At 39.8% G+C, this 16,159-nt stretch overlaps 1 protein-coding gene and 1 non-coding gene across 2 annotated transcripts in view; one reads left to right on the top strand and one right to left on the bottom strand.

Annotated features, from left to right (window-relative positions):
* Window positions 1–16,159, top strand: part of atp11b (ATPase phospholipid transporting 11B (putative)) — a 54,172-nt gene that overhangs the window by 32,753 nt on the left and 5,260 nt on the right. The window contains exon 29 of the mRNA XM_035652864.1: window positions 10,166–10,329. Within this exon, the coding sequence (XP_035508757.1) occupies window positions 10,166–10,329 (164 nt within the window). The remainder of the gene's footprint in view (window positions 1–10,165; window positions 10,330–16,159) is intronic.
* On the bottom strand, window positions 3,047–3,138 carry trnar-ucu. The gene is given in 2 exon segments: window positions 3,047–3,082; window positions 3,102–3,138. It is a non-coding gene; the product is annotated as a tRNA-Arg (tRNA).

The raw sequence follows: 16,159 nt of genomic DNA, 5'->3' as shown, positions 1-16,159 counted from the left end.
AAAAGATCTGATTGGTTGGAATGTGCTAGTCCGACCAACGAAATATTCAGGGTATGAGTGCATCGAGTATAATACCGGAAAGGGACGAGTATTAACAACGCTAGATATACCTTAAGATTCATTACAGCCATCGTATTTACCGTTCAGCAGTAGTCAAACCATAACGATCCTTCATTAGACATACTAATACCAACACTTTCTCTTAGATGAAACAATGACTGAGACACAGCATTTGTTTTACAATGTCTTTTTTGGGCGACAAAAAAAAGATTAGCATGCCGCCTGCTGATATTGGGGACGTATTACGCCTGGCGCATGCGCAGAATTTTACGCTCCAGTTGGCGTCGGTTTATGTGTTAGGTAGCATTTTTTTGACCCGTCTCGTAGGAGACGGAGCCGATCTGATCAGTCGACTGCTTTTCTGCCGACGGTCGGTCGTCGGGTTGGTCGTGCGGGCATTGAGATAAGGGGAAGATAGGGCGCGAAGTATGGGGTGAGGAGAGAGAAAGGAAGGGGATAGAGAAGAAAAGTAGGAGTAGAAATAGCATTTATGCTCTATAATCTTTCTTGATTAAGGTATTTTTGGGTACTTATGGACACAAGTAAAGGAAACTTGTTTGATATTTTACAACACCGGCACCGTATTTTCGATTATAGCCAGCTTCACACTTGCGGAACGTTTTTTTCTGCGTTTCAATTGTACCCAATCGTGTAATACATAGAATACTTGTGTCATTGAAGTTTGCACAGTTGCCCATTGTTTTTTTATTTTCTGCATTGCAATTCTTCTGCTATTTTAAAATGTTCTTTAGGTCTTATCTTATAGATTTCATATGTTAGCTCTGCACTCTCCAGGATGGGCTTAAAAAACAAGAATAAATTTTATCTAAATATGGCCATTATACATAATGTGAGAAATGTGTCAATAGTGGAAGCAGAATTATTGAAGTGAAAATAAAGGTGAAGTAATATAGGGGTGAATACAAATATGCAAATCACTCTCCCACCCTACCATGACACGGACTGAAATGCTCTCCTGTCAAAAGGCTGTTATCATAAAAACTTGGAGGTCTTCAATAAAACCTCCCCTCTCTTATTGTAAGGCTGTATATCAGAAACCACCTCCAATATAATTTTTTTTAAGAAGTAGTTACTTGTCTTTTTCTGTTTGTGGTGATTATGGTGATTATAATGTATTGTCCTTTTCATATCAAATGTATTTAAGAGGTGAAAATGAACCTAATAAATAAAATAACATACACATCTGCTGTTACCAAATGTCACATCACCACCATTATGACATTATCACACTTATTGTTGTTGTCAATAAAAATACCCACACTCCAATGATTGGAGTTTAATATAACAATACAAAGAAATTTGGAGTTTTTTTTTATTTTATTTAGCATTATTATTAAATAGGGGAACAATATAACTGATCTTTTGACATTTGAAATGAAATGAATTTCACCTGGACTTAAAAGAACATTTAAAGTCAGTAAATAGTAAGAAAAACTCAATGTGGTTTTTTCCTCTTTGGCAGTTTTTGGTAGATACCTTTTTCTGCTTCTTGGTGAAAACGAAGAAACGTATCCTGTAATCAACAAAGACAACAGAAACAGAACATTTGACCCTTTTTCTGTCATTTCTCTCCTCTTATTGCGTCAGATAGAAGAGTCTAACGCTCCCGCTCTGTGTCATTAGAAAGGTCGCGGCTGATGTAGCAGTAAAGGTCACACACACACACACTCATGTACAAGTTTAAACAAAAGAAAGAGTGAATGGATGTGTGTGTGTGTGTGTGTGTGTGTGTTAAAAAAAGAAGTGGGTGTGTCATATAGACCGTACTGACAGCTGATTGGTCCGTTCGGGGGTACATACGGCGCTCCGATTGGCGGGTTTGCGCCACAATAGGAGGCGCGATTGGCGGACAGGCGGACAATGGACGTGTCATTGGTCAGTTCAGAGAACAAAAGGCTGTTTGGGCATCGAGGCGGAAAGTTGAGGAGGTCAGTGTGTGTGTGTGTGTGTGGGTGTGCAGTCCATTGTGTCATGTTTTCTGTTGCATGTTGGGTAAAATATGATTCTTCTTATTGACGATATTGGAATCAGTGTGTTTAGTTCATTTCTGTGCAGAAAAGTAAAAGTAAAGGTAAATAACAGTCGTTACCAAACTTCTTCTTTTCTATCAGCAAGTAAACTGACGTATTTTATTTATTTCATATTATATTTAATGCAAATAACAAACAAAAAGTAAACAGTGAACTCAGTATCTGAAGGAAGTTTTCTCTCTTTGGTTGTTATAACTGCATACTTTTTTTTACTGCAGGACGATGAGATATAGATACGTTTTCCTACACCCCTTCCAATTGAGAATGCCTCATGACCCCCCTGTGAAGCTTTGCGACCCCTAGTGAGGGTCCTGACCCCCAGGTTGGGAACCACTGGACTAATAGAACAATGGCCAAGCATCAGGAACAAGGAAACACTAGTTTATTAAACAAAAAGAAGCCTATTAAGTCTTTATTATTGTTTACAATTATTTAAAAATACATAAGAGAGACAGAGAATTGTATAAAAAGTTATGATAGAAAAGGGTCCCTTAAGGAAAAAGGTTTGGACCCAGTGGACCTGATCTACATAAGCAAACAAGAGAGGAGCTATTTCTGAGAACCAGAGGGGTGTAAGTGACATTTTAGGTAAAAAGTAATTATATTAAACAAAAGCTCATGATGAAATATTTCTACAGCCGAAAGGACAAATGTAAATCCACAGTAATTCAACAATAAACAAAAGAATTAATGCTGAGCAGCTATTTGGGGCTAAAAAGGGGATAAAACACAGATAATAATAAATCTTTAAATATTGTTCATTAAGTTTATTTTCATTCATTTTCATGTAGGTTTATTGTTAAAGATTTAATCCAGTAAACAAAACTTCGCTGATTTAGGTGAACTTGCTGTGAAACCTATAAGAAGTATTTTTGTTTCTCGTTATTTATTTGTTCTATTTTTAAGACCTTTCATCAAATTGACCTGTTAAAGGTCGACTCTGGTGGGACTCGAACCCACAACCTTTGAATCACTTCTTCAATGTTTAACTAGAAGTCCAATGCGCTATCCATTGCGCCACAGAGCCACAGAGTCACAGAGTTACAAGGCCGAAATAACAGATATGTTCTGATTGTCTTCAATTTTGACTTCTAGTTAGACACTGGACAGGTGATTCAAAGGTTGTGGGTTCGAGTCCCACCAGAGTCAATCTCCATAGATGGACGTGGGAGGTTGACGAAGGCTCATGAAGCTGATACAAACCGTATAAAATAGAATAAATAAAAAGATTGCTAACCCAAAAAGTCAACAACATGGTGGTTCTGGTTGAGTCATTTTAAAAAGGTAACAGGAAGTGATTCAAAGATCGTGGGTCGAGTCCCACCAGAGTTGATCTCTATCAGTCTAACTTCATAGGAGTAACTACTGTCAACCAAACAACTCTGGTGGCACTAGACAACCTTTGAATCACTTCTCCACTGTCTAACTAGAAGAAATTAATATATTGTGATTTAATGGACAGGGGAGAAGTGATTAAAAGGTTGTGGGTTCAAGTCCCAACTATATAACTTTATTATATATATATATATATTTCAAACATTTTAGCATATATTTTTCTACAAACCACCACACATTTTTCTTGTTTGTATGATTTCTCACCTATTCCAGAAAAGTCAACAAGTCTTAAATTATCTGACATTAAGGTGTTAAAATGTATAAAATCTGGGTTATTACAGGTCTAAATTTTACTATTCAGTAATATTATTCGCATTGCATGTTCACTTTTAAAATAACATAACAGAATATGATTAGCACCACAAAAGCATGTCACATTCTCTACCTTTCTCTTCTTGCATCTACTAAACCAAACACAACTTTACATGATTTCCCTTGACAATTCATTGGTCGTTTTTTTTTTCTGTACTTGTTATGAAACTTTCAGACCTAACCTTCACTACATATGGCCAACAATATAATTAAAAAGTTTTCTGTCAGATAGTATTCAGAATGTCTTAAAAAGTCTTACTTGTAGATTTTTGATGCAGAGGTTAAGATTTCGGGTTAGAATCTCATAGGCAGCATAACATGGACAGCATGTAAAAAGTATAAAACCTTGCTTTGTGAAGAAAGCGCTCCTGTTTATGATCGATCATAAAATACTAAAATGTTCTTTCTCCAAGGTCTGGACTTGATTTAGTCCTACTGAGCCTGTTTCTAACACTGGCAGTACACTGCAGAGATGTGTGCTGTTAATGTTGGAGCAGTTTATTTTGTGTCATGTCTGTGACTGCATGCCCTGAACAAGCCAATCAGCATTCTCCGTGATTGGGATAGGGGGGAAATAAACATATTTTAGAGATAATGCATAAGTCGCTGCATGTGTTGCATTTTAGTGAGAGGCTGACATAAAGAATGTGTTCTGAGACCTCCACCCCTCATGCCTGTTACAGCATGTTACTGTCATTACTCCCCCTCACTGCATGAACAAACAGATGAATGAATGAGCGAATGTCAAATCACCTGGGAATCCTCATTGACTTAATTTTTGCTCTTCCCCCGGCACTCATTATAAATGTGCAATGTTGCCATACAGGGAACCCTAGTTTGGGTCCTAAGTCTTCATTTTCTGAAACACTGTTCTGACTGTAAAGTCCTGCATCTGCATTAGTCGCTGGCACCTGGTCAGACCGGCCTCCTGACCGTCCGCTAGTGGTCGTACAACCAGTCTGGCATGCAACGCTCATGTTAAAGAGAAACATCATACAGTCGCATGGTGCAGCCCATAAAACCACACCTTTAATCTATAACATGGTCCGCCCCCTTGACCTATGTTCAGACCAACACCCTCAAACTGGATTCACCACTTGAGACACCTTCCTCACCTCAGAGTTGTCCACCTGCATGGTTTTAGCAGACCCGTAGAACAAGACTGATACCCCACCGCAACTGCATGACAGACTCTTGGACTGGTCTGGGTTGCCTTGTACAGCAGCATGAGGCTGTCCTGTCAGAAGCATGACACTGCTGTGTTATTGTCACACATATTTTAGACTGAAGACTTGAAGATCTTGTTCTGTCATAGCAGATTTCACTATAAACAGCCTACAAGGGAATGCTTACAATAGTGTGAGCTCGTTGGTGAAGGAGAAAAACCAGACGCCAAAAATAATTCTTGATCTTTGACAGCTCTGTGTTGACTAGTAGCATAAAAGTTTCAATTTTTAAGCGTTTTAATATGTAATTGTCAAATATCATGTGGATTATCTGTCTATAGACAAAAAAATAATGAAATTGGCAGATTATTTAATAATGAATATAATTATTACTTGCAGCCCTAGAGCGTTTCATTTCTTTTCAATGCTAATGTTTGCTGCATGCATGCTTATTTTTACCCTTACAGATATATGGCATGTTAATTTGGATGGTTCTGTAGCTGTTGCTGGAAAATGCTACTTCATATTCAAAAGAATAGCCTATGTTTACATTACACTTCACCAGTATACACATGCTACGCACGCTAAAACTAATGGAGTCTAATACAACATGCCTTAACAAAGGTTTTAATGCTTACTAATTTATTTTTTTTTAACTGTTACAGAGATGTTCATGCAACTTAATGGTCCATTTTGATGCTCAAACACCGTTTGCATTAGTAGATACATGGGTAGAATCAAGTGCAATAGTTTTAGCTTGTGTATCTCAAAAACTGGCAACTGAGTGTGTATTCCAAGTCACTAACAATGTAGGTAATGCAGGTCCCATCCTACAAACTCAGTGAGCAGAGACAAACTGTAGACTGCCTGATCTTAAGTGTTTGTGCATCATGGTAAGGGAGGACACAAAGCACATTATGCAAAAAAAGATCCTATTTCCACAGTTTGAGTAATTTGTTTGCTGAATTGCTAGAACTACACCAGATGCTCTTACTAGGTTCAAAATCAAAGCGTGTATTCATGTTAATGTGCTGCATAATGCAATGTATTCAGTTCTGTTGAAAGAATTCCAGTATCTTTCAATCTTTTTTTTTTCCTAATTAGATTAGAGGGACGTAATCACAAAAGAACCGTGGGTGCTCTCTTGGGTTTTTCATTGTTTGCCTACTCTGTAGCTGATAGATTCAGCAGCAGGTTAATTGCTTTGGATACTAATAGATTTGCTCTTATCTATGCTAGAAGGATCCTTTTCCCTCAAGACATCTTTCTTATGCCTGCAGCTTCTTTCTGCTCATTTGTTGCTCAATTTTTCAGCTATTTCTGAGCTAACCGGCTTTCTCACCAATGTGTTCAATTGTCTCTGCTTTCGTGAGAAATTAAAGTCCTCCTCAGGTGACCTCATCACCCCACTCAAATTTTCTGAAGGACCTCTTCTCAAGCCGTGATTTATCATTATCTCCCAGTCCCAATTAAAATGAGGTTCAGATTTGTCGCAGGGGAATTAGTCCTGAGATGCACATTGGTGTCTTTTTTTTTTTATTTGCCTTGTAAGCCAAAAAAAAATTGCTCTCAACTCTGCTTTGATGAAGTTTGTTGGTGATGTCATTTGTAAAGGGCTTTAAAAAGTGGACTAGCATTTATTGGATATATCAGTTGCTATCTACTGTATGTGTAAGTGTATTAGGACACTGTAGAGAGGGTCAGGAATTTGATCAACTGGCCCCCTACAGCGCAGCCTGGACTGATGCGCTGACTAACTCCACGCTTGTTTACTAACTGACTAATTAATCTGCTGGTCGGTAAATAAGCAGCACTGGAAATCAACTGTATCTGCAGTCTTTTGGTCTTGTATTGAGTCTATAGGTTTATGAAACAAATTTTAAAATAATGCCAGTGGTTTGAGGTGATTTAAAATCTTGCCTAAATGAAAATCACCTCAAAAATAACATTCTAAAAATCAATCAATATAATTGTGTTTTTCAAAATGTATATTTTGTTTTTTGCGAAAATTCTTAAAATGGTAAATGGGGAAACTACATACATACATTAAACTTCAGACTTCATACGAGACAAAATGACTAATGTAGATATTTTTGCAGTGCAATTGGTTAGTTAACAGGCTGGCTTTACTGGTTATGTTGCCATGTTGTGTACTTGGCTGACTGATGAGCTGTTTGACTAGCCAGCGGGGCTCACTGTAAGCATCTTGTGTCCTTCAGATGGAAGAGGGTGAGGGTTCAGTCGGCACAGAATATGACCCTGTTAAAGCCCAGCGGAGCCCAGGGGAGGACAATTGGCACCTGCTAGCTGCTTATCCTCCCCCTGCTGCCCCCGGCCCAGACCCCTGCTCCCCTAGGTAGTACCATACTTCACTCCCATTGTCCCCCTTTGTACTGTCACTGCCCCAGCATTTTGGCTTCACCTGAGGATCAGCCAATCCTGTGCACCTCCCTGACAGCTACAGTCACATATGCCCTTGTATTTGGTTAAAGCAACCTGCACCTTCAGTCATTCACCCATGGCTGTACACAGCTGCCCATGCACTTCCCTTCATGTGTAAAAAGACTATTCCTGTTTGTCTCCCTGTTGGTCCCACTTCCTATATGAATGACTCCATCCATCCCTACACCTGTATGACTGAGCCCGTCCTCCCTTACCCAAACATGATTGTCCCCATCTTTTCCTTTTCCGGTCTCAATTTAACCCACACTGTTATTGATCAGATCTGGGTTCAGAGTTTAGAGCGAGAGAATGCTGTTGGCATGCTGACTCCATTGTCTTTGCTGTAGTTTTGTTTAACCATCTAATCACGCCATACTCAATAATAATACTCCATATTGAAGTCTGAATAATATATCAGTCTGCTTGTAAGTATTTAATATCTCATATAATCCCTTTTGTGTACAATTTTAAGTTCTTTTCTCTTTTGTTCTATGATTTAAGGCTTTCAGTGTTTTGTTTTCTTTACACAGTGTGCTTTGTAAGAACCGTATGTCATACTTTAAACCCAAGATCATTACATTTTCTTACGCTGAAAGATCTTGCCAAAGATACTCTGGAAAAACAACATGATATTGTGCTAAAATGACAGCGACATCTCAACTTCAGCTGAACTCTGTAGCTATCTAATATAGTGAATCAGCCAGGTCATGATGTCACCCATATAGCTGTCACTTAAGCCTTGGTCCTTTTACGAGAAACCCTCAGTTCGGGCATCGTTTTCTCGGAAAACCTCAGTTTACAGGAGAACTGTTAATAATACGTTTGGGCTGGTTTTATTGTGGGCATCGTGTTGCTGCTGGTTTTCCAGAACTAAAAAATTGCTTGCACCAAACAGTTCCTCGGAAATTTCTTGTTCATTTTCCTTAAAAACAACACTAAAGAACAAGTTTTATTGTAACATGACATGCCAAACTGCAGGACCTCAACTTCAAGCCGTCCATTACTTCTGATTTACAAGCCCTGTGATGACTGATTGCTGCTTCACAAATTGATACACTTGGTTACTGGTAGATGAATTTGAGCAATATCAGTCATAGAGTTGATGAAAAGCTGACAGTTTTTATCACCCATGGTCATACCACCATAGATACGCCAAGGACACTTCACAAACAGATAAACACTAGTCTAGGATACATTACCATCCATGGCTACAACTGTGTCTTGGCCGCTGTCAGTGCATTTACTGTGGTTTGGACTGCATTTCTGTTTGGAATAATCACAATCTCCAACCTCAATTTCTCTCTTTGCTTTGGCGGCTGACTGTTGTATTACAGAAAACGAGAACAAAAGCAGTATGTTCTGATAGAGGAAGAGCGACACCATGCATTTATTATCCAGGCACACCTGGCACTGCCAGGATAAATCATATTCAGTTTGTCCTGTCTGTGTTTTGCTGTTGCCAGCCAAGAAGCAGAAGTTTGGTTTCATGCCAACAGTCAGTCTCCAATTTCTGCCGCAGAGAAATTTAACAACAGCAACATCACAATCGAAAGCACTGAGGAATACACAGGTCACACACCTCACAGCTTTTTATCACAGCTAAAAAAAGGCAGATATTTCTAAACTATAACCAAGCATCTTAATGTTTACATAGCTCTTCATTTGCTAAAAGAAACTGGAGACTTTAAAACTTTCCATAGTTGAATTGTTGCTGTAGCCCAGAGTTAAGTTTTAATCTTAAGAATTAGTAAATTGATTTATGGACTCATAAGAACCAGGTAGGTCACTAAAGCTAGCTGAGGTTAATCTGTAATTATGTTTTCCTGTTATGCTGTAGAACAGGAGGGTACAGGATGCAAACTACCCAACTGTAACCTCATACTCTGTATCCTCTTGGTCTCTCTGCTCTTCAATTTCTCTCTTTTACAATGCACACTGTCTCTCTCTTGGGTGCTGACTCAGAGCACAGAGACAGAACAGAGCTACCTGATCCTGCAGGTTTCTAGGCAGCAACTTCATTCAGTTTTCCCTACCAATGCATCACTAGCTCATTGAAAGGTTTGATTAGTCATAAGTATATGTTTAGTCTTATTATTTAGACAGTGAGAGGTTTCTTTGCACTGCAGGTCAACTTCTACATTAATACAGAAAGTGTTTCGTAGTTTTATACTGGTATGAAATACAAACTGGATAGATGATGATGAAACCGTCTTGTTTCGTATTATGTATTTTGTATGATCACGCTGGAGATTTCACTACTTATGTCAAAACAGAAGTAGGCTGGATGTCCCAGATCTTTGATTGGACTTTCCACTATTAGAAACCTCGAATAAAGCCATTGTAGAAACTCACGTTTAACGTCCTTTCTTTGCAAGAACTCCAAAATATACTGCAGAACATTTTGATTTAAAAGTTTGGGCTTTTTTATCTGTTTTCTCAGAGATTTCTTTACAGGTTTTATGATTTCCGTATTTATTTGCAACATTTCCGCCCTTTGTGTGGCATGTTTTGAATGTTTTCCCTGTAATATCATTGTTGCTGTGACAGCATGCCATATGTCATCTTCCAGTCATCCATCATCCTGTCAGAATGTGACAGCAAACGTGTATTGTGTTGGTATTCATTTTTTCTCTTTTCTCCTCTTTCTTCACTCACTTCTTTCCTTCTCTTTTCTTTTTTCACTTCACCCTCTCCTTCTGCTCTTTCTCTGCCCTTTCACATTCTTTCTCCTGCCTCCAGTCTTTATCAGCCACCCAGACGCAGGCCCTCAGCTGTGTGGAGTCCCTGTGCTGCTACCAACATGGGCAAAGCGGCTGTTCCCGCCTGGCCCACCTCCTGGAGCAAATAACCGGGCAGTGCCAGGCCAGCACCAACCATTGTCACACATCCAACCGCAGCAACAGGTGGGGAGGACGACGACAGCAGGAAACAATGATTATGAATCCTGATGAACCCTCACCACCTCTTGGTTTCAAAAATTTGGGCTGCACTCCAGAGTATTTTAGCCCTTAATGTGGCTACAACCGTACTGTAAGTCTTCAGATTTGTAGTTGAGCATACAGTTGTGGTGGAGCAGGGTTTCAGACAGTCGAAGAGACTGGTTTTAGGGTACGGCTTAGCATAAATTTGGGACAGCAGCCCAACGAGGAGTTCTGCACTCATCAACTGTGCTATTGAGTTTCTTATTTCCATAGAAGTGTGTGTTGGGAGGGTCTGGAGTCAGACCATTTTGATTAACCGGGAAGAAAGGTGTGCTTAATCTCATATCCACAGTAGTGTACTATCAGAAATATATCAGTACACCTTGTAACCAAAATCATAGAGACCAATGACTGAATAGATTGTGATGGCCATACTTTCCACATAGCATGCACACATGGATGTTTGGCAGTTTAGCCAGGGTGAATTTGGATTCCAGCATTTTTATTACGGCCCCCACAGTGGAGACCTGCTGCGATATACAAGCACCTAACAGGTCTCAGTATTACACCACGTAAACTGTCTTGTCTAGCCCCTACATTAGGGTGGGTCTGTCTGTTAGCCCATGTGTCTTTGTCCTAATCATCTATGCTGTGATCTGTTGTTCTGTCTTTCCTGTCTGTCTCCTCTGTTTCTGTTCAACACTCCCTTAAAATCAAAGGTTGGTTTCCAAATTAGCCTAATTAGCCTGATTAGCCAGTTTTCAAGGAAAACTGCCTAACCTGTAATGCACTTTAACAGATGTCTATATGTCTATAAGTCTATAAGTTGTCTTATTAGCTTTTGGTTGACTCCTATATTGTTCAGTAGGTGGTCCTCCTGTTCATTGGAGGGTTTCTCCACAGATGAGAGGCCTGATAATGCTTAGCTGGTGAAATATATATATATATATATATATTTGATCCGAACACCAAATCTGGGTGTGAACATCTCTAGTATGAACCTATGAATGTAGAGATGTGAAAGTGACAGGTTGCGGTGACTTAACTTTAAAGCTGCACTTGGCAATATTGCATTTTGGTGGCCCTAGGTTGCAGAGAGAGGTATAAATAATATAACATGATGTCGGTTTGTACAAAGTGAGCCCTCAGTAAGTGCAGATAAAACTACCTTCTGTTGTGCTGCTGTACTTTGTGATAAAGGATGATAAAACATCGACAACTTGATTTTTATTTAATTTTTTCGATAAAAAAAAATTGCCTAGTGCAGCTTTAAATACAAGTAAGCTGAGTTCACATTTTGCTGGACTGCCCAATCTGCAGTTTCAGTGTTATTGTGTCTTTTTAACCTGAATCCCAGTGACTCAGTGGGGTCATTGATTAATCGATCTAATCGGCCCTTTCTGCTGAGCAATCAATACTCCTCAAAACAACTTGGGACACTAAGTATTGATTACATCAGTAATGAAGATGTAGCATTCTTGTTCTTTGTGTGTGAGTCTTTTGCAGTGGACCTTGCACAGAGTCGGGTGGTGTCGGCACGCATGTTTGTTCGTTCATGACTGTGTATGTGTGTTGTAAAGGTAATGACAGCATGCTGGTCAAATAAGAGATGCACTGTTCCTCCCCGCCCTCCCTTCAGCCCCTCTCGACAGCAACCTCTCTGTGGTCGAGTAGAGGACTGGGACATCCCAGTCAGTCAGGCCTGGGGGATACGGCAGACTTATGAGCTATCTTGTATTAGAGACATAAAATTGTGACTGGCTATAACAATATCTCTTTGTAACAAATGATATTCTGTGCCAGGCCTGTATTCAAATCAGGAACATCTTAGGCATCATCTGATCATTTTAAACTTTGATACAGCCAGTCAGGGGCATAAAATAGATCCTACATTTTAACATTTAAACCTTTCATCATCCCTTTGACAGTGGTGGGTTTGATATGCACCATTAAATAATCTATTTCAATTGTTGTCAGGGTGACTGGAAGAAAGGAAACCCTTCCCATGCTTCGGGCTCAAATTACCACTAAATGTTTGATTCAATTTAGATTAATTTCTTCCTGTGGGAATGATTGATTTGTTTTCTGGCCTTGGCACGAAGCAGCCGATTGGATTCTTCCAACTGAGCAAACAGCAGCCAATTTGTACCCCCAAAAGGATAAACATAAACAATGAACATAAGTAAAATGCTCTGCTGTGGTCTGCTTTATGCTGTAAATACGAAAAGAACACAATCAACTATTAAAATTGGGGCGGAATTGTTTTCAACATATCTTCATCTGTCCCTGCCCTCCCTCCTTGTCTACCTTCTGAGTTTGAGGAAATAAAGCAGAAAACCACAAAGAATGAATAAAAGACTAGTGAGACTCAGCCCACATTTGGCCTTAATGCTACAATACTGCCATAGGGGAAAGGGAATATATCCACCCAGTCCTATATAACACGCTTAATGACTGGAAGGGACATATAGCAAGCATATTTAAAAACATATATAATATAATATATAATATATAAGTATTTATCTGTTATATATTCGAAGCCCAACTGTAGCTGGCTGCTTGACTTGGCTGGCAGTCGTTGAATGTTGGCCACAGCTGAATCACGGCTAGAGGCAACAAAGCAGGAACGGACACGGATGTCAGGAGTCAAAGATGTTTTTCATAATGAGCGAGATACACACGCCTGTGTGTTGTTGTCATATCCCGGCGGCTGCATCTCCATCCAAATGTCAAACAAATTTTAGCGAGACCTTTAAATGTGAAAAAATAAAAGTGCAGATGAGGAAGGATGTTCTATTGGCATTTCCAAAACACTTTCTTAAACATGAAAAAACATAAATTAAAGGAATGTACTTGGTATTATTTTAATGCGCCAATTAACATGCACATATTGTGTTGTGCAACAAAAGTAAACCATCCTACCTGATGGTTTCATCAACAAATGTAATTCTGAAAACCAGTTTGTTGGAAATTTGATTAAAAGTTGCACCATGTGTTCATCTTTTATAACTTAATGCATTATAATTTGGAAAAATAATTCTTGGATGGAAACTCAGCTTCTGTCTGACACCCCTTGCTCCTCTTCCTCCTCCTCTTCCCCTAGAACTAGGGGACCACACCCTAAACCAGAGAGGCTGCTGGAAAATGTAGTCTCAGAGAGTCTTTTTTGCTACTTCTGTATCTATTAGTCTTTTTCTATTGGATCCTGAAGCCTTATATGTGCTTCTGAGAAGAGGCCAACTTTGAGGGCATACTCGTTTTATAACCAGGGGTGCTCCTGGTGGGTGGAGTTTACCTTCTCCACAAGTTTATATTAGAGTATATAACTCCACCTGTCTTGTCCACTACCGGCTACAAAACAAGAATGCCCCAGACTCTGTCTTGTTGCATGGGGGCTGCTGTTGCCTTTGGTACTTTGTATACAATGTAAACCTGTATGTATTCGTGCCCCCTCACACACTCCTCCTCTCACACTTGTCTTTTAGTGTCCTCTGTGTCTCTCTGTGTCCTCGTCCTTCTGTGTCTAAAATCTGCATAATGTTGTTCCAGATTAATTATTTACGTGCTGTTAATGTCCCCCGTGAGCTTCGTCTCGTCAGAAATCTGCCTGTTCCGTTCTTTTCTTGGATTCATGTTCCCACCGGCCTATCCCGACAATGTTTTTGGTGCTAACGTCCTCTTTGTTCTGTCGTAACCCGGGGACCAAAGATGGTTTTAGCACTGAGATGTTTGAGTTTGACCCCAGCCCTTGTAGACAGCCGAGCTGGTGATGTAGCACGTGAGAGTGCCTCCAGTCAAACCGCTATTTGAGTCATCAGCCTATTTAAAGTCCCTGGTTTGGCCCTGTTTTTCTGTTCACCAGGTCTTAAAACGGTTGTCTTTATCTCAGAGAGCAGCGGTAAGGGTCACAAGTAGAGCAGCTGACATTTAGAAATATCATAAGAAATATGTGAAGGCGTGGATGGACAGGCACAGTGATTGAGGTGCAGAATATTTGCTGTCTTCCTCTCGTCGCATATTCAGCCAGAAAGCTATTCAGCGTGCAAAAGCTGCACCCACATTTCTGGCTTTCCTCGTGCTGTCATGTGAAGATCAGGTGTAGCAGCCAGAATGGAAGCGCTGTTTGAACTCAGAGGATGTTGAACCGCAGTTGCTTTGTTTCCTCCCTGCTGGTGCTTTGAGGCAAGAAGCTCCGATCGCTGACTACTTTGATGTGAGTCAGCGTGGCGGTGGTTGGTTTTGTTGTGACCTTTTACGATTCCAACTGTGGCAATCTGTGACTTTCATTGTGCACCCGTGTTTTGTTTTTTTTGTCTTATCCAGGCAAATCCCTGGCCATTTGGTTTGAAAAGGTTTTAAATGATCTACAAATGGATGCGATTGTGTACTAGATCAGTCTTTAGGACACTTCCAAAGGAGATTCAGCTTGCTAAGCTAATAACAGAACGGGTGTCTAATAGAAATATAAAGTATAGCATAGATTTTATACCAGATGCATATATGTTTACTGTTGTGGGAGATAGTATGATACCTATTTTTCTAGTAAAAAAGTGAAGCTATTAGGATGTTATTATTCATAGATACAGGATGTATATTTTACCTGAAGAAAATCCGATACTAGTCCTGGTTATCTTGAGAGTGGATATATGAGGCATGAATGTTGATGATGCTTGTTTATCATGATTTATTTTCTCTTTATGATGATGATATTTATTTTGATCCATGAGTGGAGTAGCTCAAGTCTCACCTCCTCCCTCCATGAAGAACAAACCAGAGACCCGGTCATGTGAACAACGAGCACAAAGAAATGTAATGGGATAGATTCGTGTTTTAAGAAGCATTTGCAGCAAAGAACCTTTACCGTCATTTTTGAAGCGTGAGATCAGAGACGTACAGTGTTTAAGGGCTAATGAGCCGTCTCTGAGCAGCTTTATTAAATCCCAACCTTGAGAGCGTCTCAGCACCAAAGCCTTTGCATCATTTGCATTTCCAAGCACTCGGCTCGAGTCCACACTGCTGCTCTTTACATTAATGAAGCAGCATTGCAGTGGATATACCTGGTTTTTGTTTGATCCAGGGTATCAGCAGGTGCTCAGGCTGCAAAATTTAAGGCCTTAGTGCAGTAATTAGTGAACATATTTTGTATAGTGCACTCACGTGTTGTCTTTGTTCTGTATATACTCTTACAGTGTCCTTGCACCTGCTTTACTTTACACAGATGGACCTCAGTGCCCCTCAAACTTATTACGCTGTACTTTTTCCTCATATTTCAGTTTATATTATTAAAAATTACTGGATTTATCATCTGTAGGTAAACTCAGCTAATCTGCTTCATCACGACTGTGTGGGTGTAGTCCCAGCACCACAACTGTCATCACATTTGAATTTAAATGTTGCTTATCTCTTATAAATAGATACCCTTTTCAACTGAGTCCCACCCTCTTCAAAACAGTGAAAAAAGCAGGCTAGAAAAATAAAATAAAATAACCAAATCTTTTCTAACTTTGGCAAACAATAGTGAGTTCTTGTCGGACCCCATTGCTGATTGAAAATATATGTTTTCGGGGTCTTTAAATTGAATTCTCTGGGACTGGGCCTACCCTGATAGACCTGGTTAGTGAGAGTTAACGAGGAGAGACTTTTGATACTCATCACTAACACCATCACACCCATTACTAACGCTTCACCCTTCCATCCCTCACTCTCTTCCGCTTCTGCCAGCCTGATGGTGTGACATTGTAATCGCAAACCCAACGACAGTGTGTTAGCCAGTGATAGCCGAGCGCCCCCACCCACCACCACACACACACAC

This window comes from Morone saxatilis, unplaced genomic scaffold (genome assembly GCF_004916995.1).
Source record: "Morone saxatilis isolate NCDOM2014 unplaced genomic scaffold, NCSU_SB_2.0 Contig12, whole genome shotgun sequence".
In the NCBI taxonomy this organism is placed as follows: domain Eukaryota; kingdom Metazoa; phylum Chordata; class Actinopteri; family Moronidae; genus Morone; species Morone saxatilis.
The sequence above is the reverse complement of the archived record's forward strand: the minus strand, read 5'-3'. Positions and strand labels throughout refer to the sequence as shown.